Source organism: Propithecus coquereli, unplaced genomic scaffold (genome assembly GCF_000956105.1).
Source record: "Propithecus coquereli isolate 6110/MARCELLA unplaced genomic scaffold, Pcoq_1.0 Scaffold10, whole genome shotgun sequence".
Taxonomy (NCBI): Eukaryota; Metazoa; Chordata; class Mammalia; order Primates; family Indriidae; genus Propithecus; species Propithecus coquereli.
In genome coordinates, this window is record NW_012133858.1 from 20,029,890 (window position 1) to 20,046,350 (window position 16,461).

The window sequence follows — 16,461 nt, forward strand, 5'->3', positions numbered from 1 at the left end:
TCTAATTTTATCTTTTTCCAAATGGCCAACCAATTGGCTCAGCTCCATTTATTACAAAGCCCAACTTTGCCCCAATAATGTGTGAAACCACCTTTAACTTTCTATGTGCACTTGGGACTATTTCTAGGTTATCTATTCTATTCTACTTGTCTTTTTATATGTTCACACACTAGTTCCACACTTTAATTACAGAGATTTTGTAGCCTCTATAGCCATGAAACCTCTATGGCAGCCTTTATAACCTGTGTAGTATAGTTTTAGTTATAGAAGCTAAAAACAGTAATAACTGTAAATCAATATTGAACTCTGGTTAGTTGGTTTGTTTTTCACAGTGGTACGGGTTAGCAATTTTGAAACTACTTTATGTATTATTATATTATAGGATTGAACAAATAAGTGAATATTTGTGGATAATGAGAGCCAGTTTTCTTTCTCTCAGAGAAGTAGTTACAATTATGCAAAGGGCAGACCTAATTGAACCCTGAGATGTTGCATTGCCACTGAGGTAATAGTACGAACTCAAGTTGTTGTTGTTTTAAATATATGTGCAGATAGAAACAGATCTAGATGTGTGTGGGTGTATCGGTACATTGTATGTGTATATAAATAAAATTTCCTAGAGCTGTCTACTGAGAAAGCCTAAAAGCAATAGCATCATAAGTAGCAATGAACACACACAACCTACAGCCCAGATATTAGCTTTTAAAGAGCATGCTTCTGTAAAAGGAACCAGGAATCTTTGGAGAAATAGTTGATCCAAGGCAGGAGCAGAGAAAGAACAAAAATGAGCTTGGAACATCTTGCGCTAGAAAATAGGGAATGAAGGGGACACGTAACAGGATACAGGAACCAGCCTGAAGAGACTCCCACTGGCCCCAAACCTGGACAACTGAGCGACAAATAAATATTGATAGACTATAATCCACAGAATAAAATCAGAATCTATGAACCCACGGATAATAAATAAGTAAATGAATGAATAAATGAAGAAGAAGGGAAAACTCTTACGGTAGAAAAATAGGAAATAGGAAAACATCCTGTAGCTTGAGTCCTGTGGGGCGAGGGAAGAGAAGGCTGGGAAGCGGGCCTGGAAGCAGAAACCCCAGAGTCGCTGCTTGGGTCCTCTGATCCTTGTCCCCGTCGGCCCTGGGTCTCTCCGCACCTGCCACCGCCCCGCCGCCGCGCACTGACCCCCGGCCGCTCCCCGCGCCGTTACTCGCTGCCTGGGCGGCCTTAGCAGGCTCGCGCGATGCTGCCGCCGTCCTCTCCGCCGCCGCCAGCGGCACTGAAGCTGCAGAGACCGCCGCCATGTCCTCGGAGCCCGGATCTGCGGCTGCGTCTCTGCTATCACCCGCTCACTCTCCGTCGGTAGGGAAGCCTCTTGTCCTCCTCTGGCCACCGTCCAGGTCAGATCCGAGGAACGAGCCAATCCAAGAGAGGCATTCGGGTGGGCGTCACCGCTACCAACCACCGGGCGCCGTCCTACCCCCCTCCCCCGGCGCGTGCCCGCGGGGCGGGGTCCCTGCTTCCTGGGGCCCTGGGTCTGCTGGGTCTCAGCCTCCTTAGGCCCCCTGGGTGTCAAAAAGAATTTGAAAAGGCCGCAAGCGGATGGTGGCTAACCTAATCATGAAAGAAGGGAGCACAAGCAAAATACAAAATGATAAGGGGGAAATAACCATCGAGACAGAAAAACTTAAACGCATGAGATTACTTTACTCTATGTCATAAATTTGAAAGCCTGAATGAAATGGATGAGATTCTGAGAAAATATGATTTGCCGAAACATTACAGAGATAGAAATTCTAAGTAAACCAATTATCATAGAGACATAGATATTGTTAGAGAACTGCATTTTCCTCTACCATAAATACACAAAAGCACCAGGCTCAAAGTATTTCATAGGAGAATTCTGCTGTGAAACTGTAAGGAACAGAGAGTCGGATACTACTGATTCTGTCTTGAGCACAGAAAAGCAAGGAACCATTCCAAATTCTGGGGTAGGACAGTGAAGGTTCTGGCCTTGCTAGCTGAAAGCAAACTGCTTTTGGTGGTTTTCATTAATGAATATAGCGAAAAAACCGCATTTGCTGGATCAATAGCCACATACCAGAGGATGTGTTAATTTGCCCAACCAATGAAACCACATCTGGTACAGCAGCTGCAATTGGAGTCAGCACCTAGTTAAATTTACGATAATCCACTGTTATTCTCTAGGATCCATCTATCTTCTGCACAGGCCAAAGGAGCAAGTTGACTGGGGATGTGATGGGAATCACCACCCCAGCACATTTCAAGTCCTTAGTGGTGGCACTAATCTCTATAATCCCTTCAGGAATGTGGTATTGCTTTTGGTTTACTGTTTTCCCAGATAGAGGCAGTTCTAGTGGCTTCCACTTGGCCTTTATCACCATAGTAGCCTTCACTCCACAGGTTAGTGAATGAGGGCGGGGATTGTGCCAGTTGCTGAGTATATCTATTCTAATTATACATTCCAGAACTTGGGAAGTAACCACAGGATGGGATTGGAGACCCACTAGACCTACTGTGAGACAGACTTGGGCTAAAACTCTGTCTTAGTCCATTTGAGCTGCTATAAGAAACCTTAGACTGGGTGGCTTTTAAACAACAGAATTCTTTCTTATAGTTCTGGAATCTGGGAAGTCTGGGATCAGAGTGCCAGCATTCTTGGGGAAGATCCTCTTTCAGGCTGTAGACAGCCAGCTTCTCATTGTGTCCTCATGTGGCAGAAGGGGCAACTAAGATGCCCTCAGTCTTCTCTAATACGGGCACTAATCCCATGAGGGTAGAACCCTCATAACTTAATCACCTCCCAAAGGCTCTACCTCCTAATACCATCACTTTGGGGTTAGGATTTCAACATATAAATTTTGGAGGGACACAATCATTCAGCCAATAACAAACTTCAATGATCACCTGATCTCCATAGGCCTCTATTCTGATTGGTGGGGCACGGTAACATTTGGGTTTCCTGGAATTAGTGTCAGTTCAGAGCCAGTGTCCAGTACTCTTCCCCAAATCTCATTTTTTCCTCTTCTCTAATGTACAGCTATCCTGGTAAAATGCCATCGGTCCCTTTGGGGAAGGCTGGGAGAAATATTGACAGTATAAATTTTGGGCTGGGACTGGGTTCTTTCCAAAAGGGGACCTAGTTTTCTCTTCATTTGAGGGGTTCTGGGTCTGTAAACTGGCTCAAGTCTGGGAACGGAAAGAGGGGCTGTGACTGTTTGTTTTTATGATTCAAATTAGACTTTTTTCACTTACTTAGAACTTTTCTGCTGATAAAGATCAAATAAGAATTAGTAGGCCTCCTGTCCATTCCACTTCTAGGAACACCATGATCAACTAGCCAATGCCATATATCTGTAAGAGTCAAACTATTCTTATTACCGCTTTGACTCTGCTGTCCACTATGGTAACCACACTCACCTTGCCTTTGGTGGTTGAGTGCCACCACTTGGTCCTTCTACCCTGGGATATAATTACTCCCATTACATTTAGGTTTCCCAATTCAGTGACTGCAGTTCCTGCTGTAAGGTTTGGCTTACAGAAAAGAATGATTACAGAGTTCTTCAGGGATGTTAGGGCTCCTCTCAGAAATTTAGTTCTCACAGTTGTGGTGAAAGGTGTATCTTTTGGATCCTCCCCGCCAGGGTGGATGAGTAGGTGCAAAATGACCAATCCACTCTAACATTCCAATCTCCCTAAGCCTTTGAATACCTTCCTCTACATGAAACCCAGACAGGCCAGGCATTTCTAACTCAGTTTGGGGGTTAGGATTTCAACGTATGAGCATATGTTGAACACATGTGCCACCTTTTGGTCCATGCTTCAGCCAACCAACTGAACATACCGTTAGAGCCATTTCTAACATACTAAGCTACAACATTCAATGCAGAATCTCTGTGTAGTGGGCCCATATCAATAAATTCAGCCTGCCCACCTGCCCAACTTTACGTTCCTTCTACCGTTATCTCACACCCTTAATGTCCATTCCCACACATATTTCCCAGATTTTTGTCTGTATAAATTAGAGAACCCAAGTAATTCATCTGAAGTGTAGTGTACTTCCTCATGGGCTATGGCTTTGTAATTCACCTTTAGGGGGCTTCTGGGACTTGAGTCTAGTTATAGGTCTAGAATCAAAGAGGGATGGTGGAGGTGGATCCTGAAGAGAATCAACATTGTTTTCCATGGCAACTGCCTCAGAGGAGACCATCACAGTTTCTTCAGGCAATGCAGGATAAATCCCCTACATGGAGGTGGAGAGGCTACTGCTCCTGGCAAAGAAGACTAATGAGAATGTAGGTGCAAAATGTCCCAGCTCCATGTGTCCCTATTCCAACTTTCAGAATCCCATTCTTTTCAATCAATGTGCTCACTTTAACAGTAGAAATCTTTTCAGGTTAGGAATTCAATTTGTGTTGTAACAGTCACTTGTAGGCTGAGATAAAACCCCAAAAGGAAACATGGGAAAAGAGAGTGAAGAGCAGAGGTAGAGGCAGGTGGGTGACCCCCCATTTCCATGGGTACACACATACATGCACACATATACCTGTATGCCAGGGTGGCAGGCTGATTTTGGGAAACAGAAAGATGACAGTGGAATGACTGTTAGGATGGTGTGAGCTCGAGAGACTTTTTCATTTCTTGGGTTTGCCTATCCAATCACCTGTGGAGTAGGGGGTGTCTTTTCCAACATCACTTTTCACTCTCTGACACCAACTGAATGTCCAACAATTCAATTCAACTCTGACACTAACTATCTGGAGTTAGCATAGACCCCGCAGAGAAACGGCTTATTATCATAAGACTGCCCTCCACTTCAGACATCAGTTGCAAGTCTTCAGACTCCTGTACTTCCCTGTTGGCTATAAATTTGGAGTTCTCATAACCTTTCCCTCAGGTTTGCTAATTTGCTAGAATGACTCACAGAACTCAGGAAAGTGCTTTAGTTATTGTTACCAGTTTATTATGAAGCAGGGGCCCCCAACCTATGGTGAGTTGTATAATTATTTCATTATACATTACAATGTTATAATAATAGAAATAAAGTACACAATAAATGTAATGTGCTTGAATCACCCTGAAACCATCTCCCCACTCCCCAGTCTGCGGAAAAATTGTCTTCCCTGAAACTGGTCTCTGGTGCTAGAAATGTTGGGGACTGCTGATCTCTGGCCTTTGAAGATCTCTGGCCTAGACCAGTGGTGCTCAAAGTGTGGTCTTAGGACCAGCAGCACCAATATTCCTAGGGATTTGTTAGAAATGTAAGTTCTCAGGTCCCACCCCAGACTACTAAATCAGAATTTCTGGAGGTGGGGCCCAGGAATCTACATTTTCATAAAAATTACCTCTATTCCCAGGTGATTCTGCTAACATTTGAGAACCACTGATATAGACTAAACTAGGGGCCCCATGGTGCTCCAGGCATCCCCACCCTCACCTGTGGCACCAGAAACTGAGGAGGCCAAAATGACAATTGTTACTGTCCAAGGTAGGTCCTTTGTCTTTCTCTCTTTCATCAGAGGCTGCGCTGACAGACAGTCTACCCACAGCGGATGGAATCTGCCTTGACAGTGCTTGGAGGATGGTTTCTCTTTCTAAGTTAAGCCCTTAAAGGTTTGTTGTCAGACCTAAATGATATTTGTAAAATGCCAGGCACAGAGCAGTCACTTGTTATCTGGTGGAGGTAGTTGCTATACCTGACACTGCCAATCACAACCATAACAGATGTTCAATAGATGTGAATGATTGTTAACTGATTCACTAGAGAGGCAGTTAGGGTATTCTAGCTTGTTTCTCTGATTTTGCCAGCCAAGGTGTCTTAGTGCATTTTGTGCTGCTATAACAATACCACAGACTGGGTAATTTATAATGAACAGAAATTCATTTGGCTCACAGTTCTGGAGGCTGGGAGGTTCAAGATTGAGGGGCAGCATCTGGTGATGGCCATCTTGCTGCATCATAAAATTGCAGAAGGCATCACATGGGTGAGAGGGAGAGAGAAGGGGACCCGATTCATCCTTTTATCAGGAACCCACTCCTGTGATAACAGCATTAATCCATTCAATAAGGCAGAGCCCTAGAGAGCTAATCACCTCTTACAGGTCCTCCCTCTCAACACTGTTGCACTGGGGATTAAGTTCCCAATGCGTGAACTTTGGAGGACACATTCAACCCACAGCACAAGGAGACAGAAAAGATATCATAATTACAAAGAAGAAAAGGAGGCAGGGAAGAGGGGAGGGTGGGAAGGAAGGAGAGAAGGCAGAAAGGATGTCAGTATTCATGAGAGCAATGACCATGTTCTTGGAAGAATAGGAGGCATGGGCTATTGAACACTTACTGTGTGGTCATTTCTTCATAATTCCAGTTATAAGATTTCAGAGCTGAAAAAGGGAACTTGGAGCTTACAGACACACTCCTCACTGCCCAGGTGAAGTAGTCAAGGCACTGAGACAGCAAGTGTTAGAGATGTGGGCAGAATTAGCTTCTGAGGGTAGGCACTGCCTGCTACATCTTACCATAAATTGAACTAATTTATCTCCTTGGAAACCTTTGAAGACTGAAAGTACAGAAGACATGGGAAGGAGCGCAGTGCTCTGAATGTGATTTATTTCCTTTCTGTTTCTTTCTTATTTTTATTCACGAGCTTCTCCTCCATCCATTTCCTCTCCTCCATTCCCTACCTCTCTTCTTTTCATAATTCTCATTCATAAGGACGTGGCCTAATTGAGAAAGCTGAGGACTCTGGATCTTCAAAGTGAATTCAGATCCTCCCAGATCAGCATGCCCCCACATCACCTGTGTCCTTAGCAATGTGCTGGTTTCTGGTGACCAAAACTCACAGTGGCCTCTGACTGAGCACCAGGGTTCTGACTACTATCAACAGCAAATATCTCATTTGTTTCCTGGAAAACACTTGTGACCCTCGAATAGCCAGAAACCACCATGGAAACACAATCTAAAGCTACTTCACTTCCTTTGGATCTTTAACCCTTTTCTGAATCTCTTGCAAGAGGTTGCTATGAAAATGGGTGCCCTACTTATGCAGACAGAGTTCAAAGTGTCCGAACCTCACAGGGAGGACATACCTCTCTACAAATCTGAAGTCATAGGTGGATTAACATCATTTCTTAACCACAGCCCACAACTGTTGTTCTAGAAAGCCTTTAAAAGTGTCCCCAACCCTCTGGAATGAGTGGCTATTCCTAGAAATCGGATCCAGGGTGTTTGGGGCTTGGCTTTTTACATATGGAAGAAGAAAGATATGGCTGAGAACATGTGAGTGGTCCTGCCATTCTCATGGTCTGCGGATATTCAACACGCCACACTCGGATTTCGGGGCTACTCCGACCAAATTTCCGTTTGCTCAAATTTTCCCCCCGCGGAGCTCTGCTGAATGGGAGGGTTAGTCTTTTGCTGCCTGTCACGTAGGGTCTGAAGTCACCTAAAAAAGCCATGGGATAATGGGGCTGATGGAGAGGAGACCCAGCATCGGGACTGCGCCACAGCCTCTCCAGAAAGGAGCCCTGGCGCGCCTGACAGGTGACAGACGGAGCGGTGGCACAGGGGAGCAGCTGCACAGAGGAAACGGCCCCCACGGTGGAAACCTGAGTGTGCATATGCGTGCCCAGCCTTGTCGGTACATAGCCTGCGCTCCGGGCTCTAGTGCGGCTGTGCCCTGTGGAGGCCAATAACCGCGTGAGACAACCCTAATGGGGGAAACACAATCCAACCGCCCCACGCCCCCGCAGCAGCCGTCGCATCCCGCAGGCAGGAGACCGGGGCAGGAGGCAGGGAGCAGGGCCTCACCCAGCCTTACTCCTCGGGTCCTGGCAGGAGGGCAGCACCTCTTCCAGGCAGCCCCTTCTCGCTTCGGGCGGGGAAGGAGGAGAGGCCGCGACCCGGAAGGCGCGGGTCTGGCGATGCGAACCCCTGTGCTGGCAGGAACGCCGTCGCTGTCCTCTCTCCCCCACGGTTCCGGGGACAGGCCGGGAGTCGCCCTCTGTCAGCGCGGGGCTGGACCGCGAGCTCTGGATAGGGGAGGAGGCGCGGCGTTTCCAACCCGAGGCGGGCGGCGCTTGGGCGCGTGCGCGCCTCCCCGGGAGCCCCCGGCGCCACCCGCAGGCGGGAAGAGGTGGGCGCCGCAGAGGAGCCAGCGCCGCCAGCCGCTTCCCCTCCTCCGCCCTGGGCGCACGCAGGTTCCGAGCCGCAGAGCATCCTTCATCCCGAGCGTCCCTGGAGGCGGCGCCGGAGACCCGCCGGCCCAGGACCACAAATCCAGGTCCCCCTGGCGCTCCCTGGGCCAGAGAAGCCCGGGGTGCTGTTACGGCGAGATTGGGGCGACTTAATTTTTTCACCTTCAGAATTGCCTCTTCCCTCTCTCTAAATGCCAGCTGTTACGTTTGGGAAGCCGCCAGCGCCAGACTTGATCTTTAAAATAAGCCCCTCCAAGGCGTGGCTGGCGGGCTACAGCCTAGCGGCCCAGGAGAGTTGGCCTTGGCTGGGAGTGACTATCGTTTTGTGCCTGAGGAGAGCGAGGAAGACGGTGAGGACAGAGCATCCTCGGGATGAGGTGCTTTTAAAAAATCATCCGTAGCAGCAATACGAACAGTTTTGTTTGGCTTTGTTTATACTGAGTAGTTTTTTTTCAGTGAAATGCTGTTTTGGTTAAAAGAAGAAATGGCCCCCCAGGAGCTCACCCGGCGACTGGCCACCGTGATCACTCATGTCGGTAAATGAAGCTTTTTTTCCCCCTTGCGTTTTATTAATGGAGGGTGGGGCATAGTCGCTGGGCTTCTGTCACCCCTGTCCTCACCTGCAGCTGGGGGCAGCGCGCTCCCTGGGGAGGCCTCGGGCGCTGCCTCGTGTACTGCGTGGGGCGGCCAGTAACAGGCGGCCCTGGGGGCCCCACGCCTGGCGGGGCCCGGGAGAGGCGGTGAGGCAGGTGCCTTCACCAGGTGGTTTTCAAGTCCGTTGAGCCCTAAACGAGGGCTACTGGGCTGTTACGATCCGTTACCCGCTTGTGACCGGGGTGGGCCTGGGGGGAGGGAATTATGTTGTGATTTGTGGGGTAGTGAGAAGGGAGGGGACACGTGAGGAACGATTGCTCGTGTTTTCCAGCAGAAACTACTGCCAAGCCACCGAAGGCTCTTTAGTAAGAAAGTGTATGTAGGGAGATGCAGGTTGCGTTAGAGGGTCGTTGCGCAGTCTGGCCTGTTACTGTGCAGCTGGAGGTGTCAGCACACCGCTGGTGAACCCCCACGGGAAACCTCTGCAAGCCCAAGAAGACTGGGCAATTTTAATCCTCTTCCCTAAGTTGAAAAAGGGGAGCAAAACGTGCATTCTCGTTCCTGAAATAAGGGTTGTGATGGAACCACAGGCCCTATATACTAAGGAAATTGTGACAATTACTAGTTAATTTTTTCTTAGCACTTTCTTTTCCAGTCCGCTCCCTGGGCTTCCCCCAATAAAGACACACATTCAGGTTCAGAACTTTGGATGTGGGCGACTGGAATTGTTGGAATACTTTTCTCTGTTGCTGACTTCTATTTGAGACCCTCCCATAAATGCAAATCAGTTTTTATTGGTAAAGACAGGAACTCTTTGCCTCAGTTTTCTACACATTTGTTAAAGCTTCTTTCTTGGTACTTATATGGTAAATATTTCTTCAATTAGTGGGCCTCTGTTGCTTTTTGAGTGAGCTAGATCAATGTGTTTCATGTAATAATGATGCACATCTTGAATGATACACTTGGGATATACTTTGTAAAGACGATTTATAAGGGAAGGCCCAGTATGGATAATTCAGTATTAAAAAACGTTTCTGGTGCCAAATGTGGCTACCTCTTAAGACGAAAGTTCAGTAGAATCCTACCAGGGAAGTCTGAATGTGTCATATTGCTGAAGGCAGGGCGAAATAAGAAAAAGAACTTCTAATAAAACAGAGTTGGAAATATACTGAATGCTAAAATGATTGTGCTAAAAACCAGCATGTGCATGAAATTGTGGTATAGAGAAAGAACAGTGGGCTGGGGGTATGACTGTCTGGATTTGAATCTTTCCCTTGACAAGTCATTCAGCCTCTGGTTGAAAATTAGGGATTTTAATAATACTTCCCAACTCAAAGGCAACATGTGAAGATAAGGAAGATAATGTGGGGGAAAACACTGTGCAAACAGTGATTGTATAGATGTTCTGGTTATTTGTCATATCCCAGGTCACTCTGCCATTAAAGATCTTGGGTAGGTCACTGGGCCTTTCTCAGAGTGAAGCCTCCCATCTGTTACATGAGAAGGTTGACCTGGGTGATTATTAAGGTCCCTCCTGTTTCTCTGGATGTAGAATGTTCTTGAAGATCTAGTAGGCGATATTCCCCACCAAGCTGTGGGGCCCAGGCTATGATATTTTCTTGCCCCACCTTGCTCCATTCCTCCTTCCATAGACAGTTCCATACAAGGTACATACATGAATTTGCTGTAGTTTCTGCTCTCAAAGAACTTCTAATGATCCCTGGCATTTGTGTGCTTTGCAACATTCTGTCTCCTTATGTGTGATCTCATAAACCTGTGAAATGAGTGGAATATACATTATTATCCCCATCTTACAAATGAAGGAATTGAGACTCAGAGAGGTTGATCTTTAAGGTTTCAGGGCTAATGAGTGTCAGGTTCCAGAACAGAAGGCAGCTCTTCATATGCCCTGTTGGGGGATCTCTGTAGTCTCTAACTCTGCAACAGCCTCTTGCCTTCATGGAGGGCTGTGCTCAGTAGCCAGTGGAGCTTCTGCTAGGGTGGACTGGCTCTATGCTTGCCTGTTCTTTTCAGACATTTCCTCGGCAAGCAGCTTCTGAGGGGTGTGATCGTGAGTTAGGGAAGGGTTGAGAGGTGCCTGGAGCAAGGCTGTGGGTTAGGACATTCCTCTGGTCCTATCCTGGCTACTTGTCAGGGTAGCCACATTGAGCTTCCATATTCACTCTGCCACCTCTGTCCCTGAATCAGTTCCTCCACCAGCAGGGGTTTCTGCTCTTTCCACATCCCTTAGACTTGACAGTAAAGTCATCCATTCTTGTTCCCTCCGATATTTCCATTAGCTCTGGGTCCTAGTGATTCGATTTCTAAAATACCTCTGGAGTTTCTTCCCTTGTGTCCCTTCTCATTGCCACCTGCTTCCAACCTGCTTCAGGACTTCATTTCCTTTTGACTAGCCATTGTGCAAACCTCCTGCCTCTCTGTGACTGCCTCTAATCTATACCAGGAATCAAAAAAAAAAAAAAAAAAAAAAACCCACAGCACTCTATATTCCAAAGCATTTAATGGTACCCTTACCCAGTCATTCTCTATAGCCTGGAGTATAAGCTCTTTACTATTTGGCACCGTTCTAGCTTTATCCCCTAATACTTGAGATTTCTACACCTATTGTCGGTCAACTTGCATGATTCACTTCTTCAGCTTTGTCCCACTAAGTTTATCAACTCTGTTCCTACCTCTAAGCTTTTATGTCTGCTTTTCCCTCCACCTGGAATGCATCTTTAGTATAATATATTTCTCCTCACAGAAATAGTACACACCTTTGAAGCGCAATTTGAAGTGCCATTTCTGATCTTGCCAGCAAGACACAATGACTCCTGACTTAGAATTTCAAAGTAAGCTTTGTTCTACTCGCATAACACCAATCATACTCTCCCTTGTATTATGGTTATTTGGTTATTTGTGTGCTTGTTTAACCTCTGCTTCTACACTCTTCATTATTTATCTGTGTGTCTTAGATAGCTACTTAACACAGGGCCTCACTCTAAGGAGATGCAAAATAAATGTTTGCTGAATAGATGAATGAGTGGTTGTGCCTTGGAATGGAGCTGGAGTATTGAGTGCAGGCAATTTTTACACTTAAGGGCAGTGCTGAAATATTTATAAATAGCTATTTTGTCTCTGAAACTCCATTTTTTCAAATAAAAAGATGAAGTCCTTCAAGTGTTCTTCATGTGATGTGTGTTTCACTGTGGGGGCCCCCTTCTTTGGATTTTGTCAGTTTGTCAGGGACCCTCATAAAATATGCAGTTCACATGTTAACACAGTGTCCAGATATGTTTTACCCATGCAGGACACAGGTAGGACCATCCTCTCCCCTATATTCTGGACTATGGAGTCACATTAGTCAGAAAAGAGTTGTTTGATTTTCCCCCACCCCATCCCTTTCAGTTCTTGAATTCTCTGCAACTTTTGCTGTGCTGCTATTTATAGATGCTGCCTAAGTAAACATGGATTTTATACTAATGCATCCCACATTGCTCTGGGATTTTGATAGATAGGACACATGTGGCTTACATGGGGCTTCCACGCAGTGGAAACCCTTAGCCATTGAGCTGGTCCATGTCAGTAATCCCCTATGCAGGTTTCAGATTTCCAGTCCAGCTCACATTCCTCCTTATCCCCTCATAATTAGAGATAATTATTTTACATTTTGATCTTTATCATTGTTCTAAAATGGTTTCATATGTTTGGCTACACCCAATCAAACTGTGAAGCAGAAAAGAATATCTTTTGAAACATTCCTTATATAATTGGAGATTGGATTGGTGGCTGTTTTGGTGATAAAGTCTCTAGGATATTGATCTATAACCCAGATCAACTCTTTGGGACCCAATCAGCATTGATAATAGGCAGCCAGAAGAATACTAAACTGAGTGATTCATCCCAGGGCTCATTATTTTACAGTGGAGTGTGGCTGAAATGTCTCCATGCCTTGGCAGTTGATGCTGAAGGGAGGGACTAATTAGAGTAGGGTATCTGCTGCTCAGATGGGAATGTGCCCAGTGGGAATTACTAGACATGTTGCTCTATCTGATAAAATCTGGGAGTAGTGACTTCATCTGCCCCAAAAGTGAATTAGCCACATCTGAGTCATTCTTCTGTTAGGCTCTGTAGATACTGTGCCTAGTGTTTATGGACTCTTCAAGGGCTTCTAAAAATATTGGAACCCTAAAAAATATTGATTGACAATTGAAACAGGCAAAATAAAATTTGAGAAATGTTTAAATATCTACAAAAGCTCTCTTGCCCATAATATTTTATTACATTAAAAAACAGTGTGAAGTTGGAGTTCCACTTCCAGAAGCGGAACTGGGACCCATTCCCCAGTGAAGCAGCCATAATTTGTGAAAATTATTTTAAAAAACAACCTTTTAAAGCCTCTGGAAGTTGTACTAAGGGCATACAGCAAACAAACACTTATTCAAGAAAATCTACTAAATATCGGTAAAAATAGTCAGAGTCTATTATACTTGAGCCATGAGCTGCTCTCTCCTCTTCCCTCAGCTCCCAGTCAAGGGATACAGTCCCTTGCCAGGAGGGTCAGGCCTCCAGCATTTCTTAGCTTCTCTAACTCCAAGTTGCAGAGGCTAACTTCCTAGAGAGCCTCCAGCTGAGAGGTCAGGTTCTCCTTTCCTCTACTCAGCCCCTACTTACAGGACACAAGCTTTATCCCAGGTGCAGTGGGTGGAGAACACTGAACCCCACTTTCTTTCGCCCCAACTCCCTCGTGAAATGGAGGTTCAACATTGAAAGAGGCAAGCCAAGAAGACTGGAATCTACTGCCCCTGGCTCAGAGATTTTGCTTAGGGGGAGAAGCAGTCCAGAAGAAGAGAGTCTGAAGCTCTCCCCACAAGAAGTGATTTTCTTGAAGTAGTGTGGAGAAGTTCAAGTCTAAAGGTGCTCTTGAAAACAATGGAGATTTTGAGGGGAAGAAATTAAGACGAGCTGGGTAGCTCTAGGAGAGCAACAAGCTAAACAATAGGTCAGCTTGTTTATCAGCGAGAACCAGGGAAAAGGACAGCTAAGAAGAGACTTCCTGTGGTTAGAACAAACCTGAAGATTGGCTTCAAAAACTATCCCACCTGAATTTAATTGGATAAGACTGTGGAGCAATTTATGCCCCAGGACATTGTTCAAAATAATAGAGTAATCAGTAAGCATGTGGAGCCTAATATCTGGATGTGATATCATATCAACAAAGGCAGACTACACAGAGAACAGAAAAAGGGACAGGCAATGAAAGCTGTTAAATCCACTTTTATCTTAGAGTGGCTGTGGCCACATCCAAGGCTGCACTGTCTGAGGTGTGACATTGGAGACTATACTTCAAGAGAAATATACTTCACTAAAATAGTCTAGCTATGAAAAAAAAATAGTCTAGCTGTGTCACTAAACAAATAAGCAGATAAGCACCAACAAACAAATATAAGCCTCAGGGATGAAAAGGAGAGGAATCACTATCCACAGTTGCTACAATATATTACCTAAAGTGTCTAGTTTTCAACAAAAATTTATGAGACCTGAAAATAAACAGGTAAGGGTGGCCCTTACACAAATAAAGCAATCATCAGAAACTGCCTATGAGAAGGCCAAGATGTCAGATTTAGCAGACTTCAATATAGCCACAATAAATATATTCAAAGAACTAAAGGAAGTCATGCTTAAAGAAGTGCAGTGTACAGGAAACTGATGACAGTGTCTCACCAAAGAGAGAATATCAGTAAAGAGATAGGAATTTACAAAAAGGAACAAGTGGAAATTCTAGAGTTGAAAGCTCAATAACTAAAATGAAAAATTTTAGAGAGGCTTAACGATGGATTTGAACTGGAAGAAGAAAAGAATTAAGGAATCTGAAGACAGATTTATAGAGATTATACTATCTCAAGAACAGAAAGAAAAATGAACAAAAATGAATAGAGCCTTAGGAAAATGTGGGGCACTATTAAGTATACCAGAATGGAAATGCCAGAAAGAGAGAGAAAGGAGCAGAAAAAGCGTTGGAAGAAATAATGATTTTAAAATCCCCCAATTTGATGAAAAACATTAATCTACACATTGAAGAAGTGAAGCAAAGTCCAACTAGGATAAAGGCAAATAGATGTACACTTAAACACATCATAGTAAAAATGCTGAAAGTGAAAGACAAGGAGAAAAATTTGAAAGAAAAAGAACATATCATGAACAAAGAAATCTTAATAAAATTAATAACTGACTATTCTGACTTTCATCAGAAACAATGGATGCCAGAAAGCAGTGGGATGACACATTTGAAGTGCTGAAAGAAAAAAAATTTTCAACCAAGAATCTTATATCCAGCAAAACTATCTTTAAAAAATGAAGGCAAAATAAAGACATTCCTGGATAAACAAAAACAGAAAATGCATTGCCAACAGACCCATGTTATAAGAATACTAAAAGAAGTTCTTGAGGCTGATCCCAGATGTGGTAATTCAAATTCACATGAACAACAGAAAACACCAGTAAAGGTAATTACATGATTATAAAAGACACTATAAATGCATATTTCTTCTTTCTTTTATTAACTGATTTATTAATAAAAAGCAATTATATAAAACAAAGGTATAGACAGCTCACAACTTACAATGGTTCAACTTATGATTTTTCAACTTTAGAATGGGTTTATCAAAACGTAACCTTATCATAAGTTGAGGAACTCCTTATGACTTACAATGGGGTTACAGTTTCTACTGAAACTCTATAAATATATACATGTTTTCCTTTCTTTTCTAGTTTTTTAATAGATATAAGATTATATAAAGTAGTAATTATAACAATGTATTTTTGGGTTTGTAACATGTAGATATACTATGTATAACAATGGTACCAAAGTGGAAAGAGGGATTAGCGCTATATAGGAGTAACGTTTCTTTATCTCACTGAAATTTAGTATAAATCTGAAGTACATTCTGATAAAATGTATATGATAAACTGTAGAATAACCACTAAGAAAATAACTTAAAATGTATAGTGAAAAGATCATTAAAGGAATTAAAATTCTACACAAGAAATTTTTACTTAATGCAAAAGAAAACAGTAAATGAACAAAAAAGATATGAGATATATAGAAAAGAAGTAAAATGGCAGACATAAATCCAACTACATAAATAATATTAAATGTGAATGGATAAAGAATCCAATCAAAAGGCAGAGACTGTCAGACTAGATTAAAAAAAAATGAGCAAGCTATATGATATCTCCTGGAGACACACTCTGTATTCAAAGATATAACCAGTATATTCGAAGATACGAAAAAGTGCAAGAATGAGAAAAGATATATCATGCAAATAGTACCTATGCAAAAGCTAGAGTAGTGATACTCAGATAAAATAGACTTTAAAACAAAAAAAGTTACTAGAGATAAGGACATTTTATAGTGATAAAAGAGTTAATCCATCAGCAGGTCATAATAATTATAAACACCTAAAAACAGAGCTACAAAACATATGGAGCAAAAAATGACAGAATTGAAGGGAAACATAGAAACTATAATAGTTGGAAGCATCAATACTCCACTTCTGATAATGTAGAGAAAAACCAGGGAGACGATCAAGGCAATGGAAAACTTACATAACACTATAAATCAACCAGACCTAATAGGCATCTA

General features: G+C 43.7%; 1 protein-coding gene across 1 annotated transcript in view; it reads left to right on the top strand.

Annotated features, from left to right (window-relative positions):
• Window positions 1-8,682: 8,682 nt before the first annotated feature.
• Window positions 8,683-16,461, top strand: part of MCF2L2 (MCF.2 cell line derived transforming sequence-like 2) — a 207,854-nt gene continuing 200,075 nt past the window's right edge. The window contains exon 1 of the mRNA XM_012640066.1: window positions 8,683-8,758. Coding sequence (XP_012495520.1) covers window positions 8,683-8,758 — 76 coding nt within the window. The remainder of the gene's footprint in view (window positions 8,759-16,461) is intronic.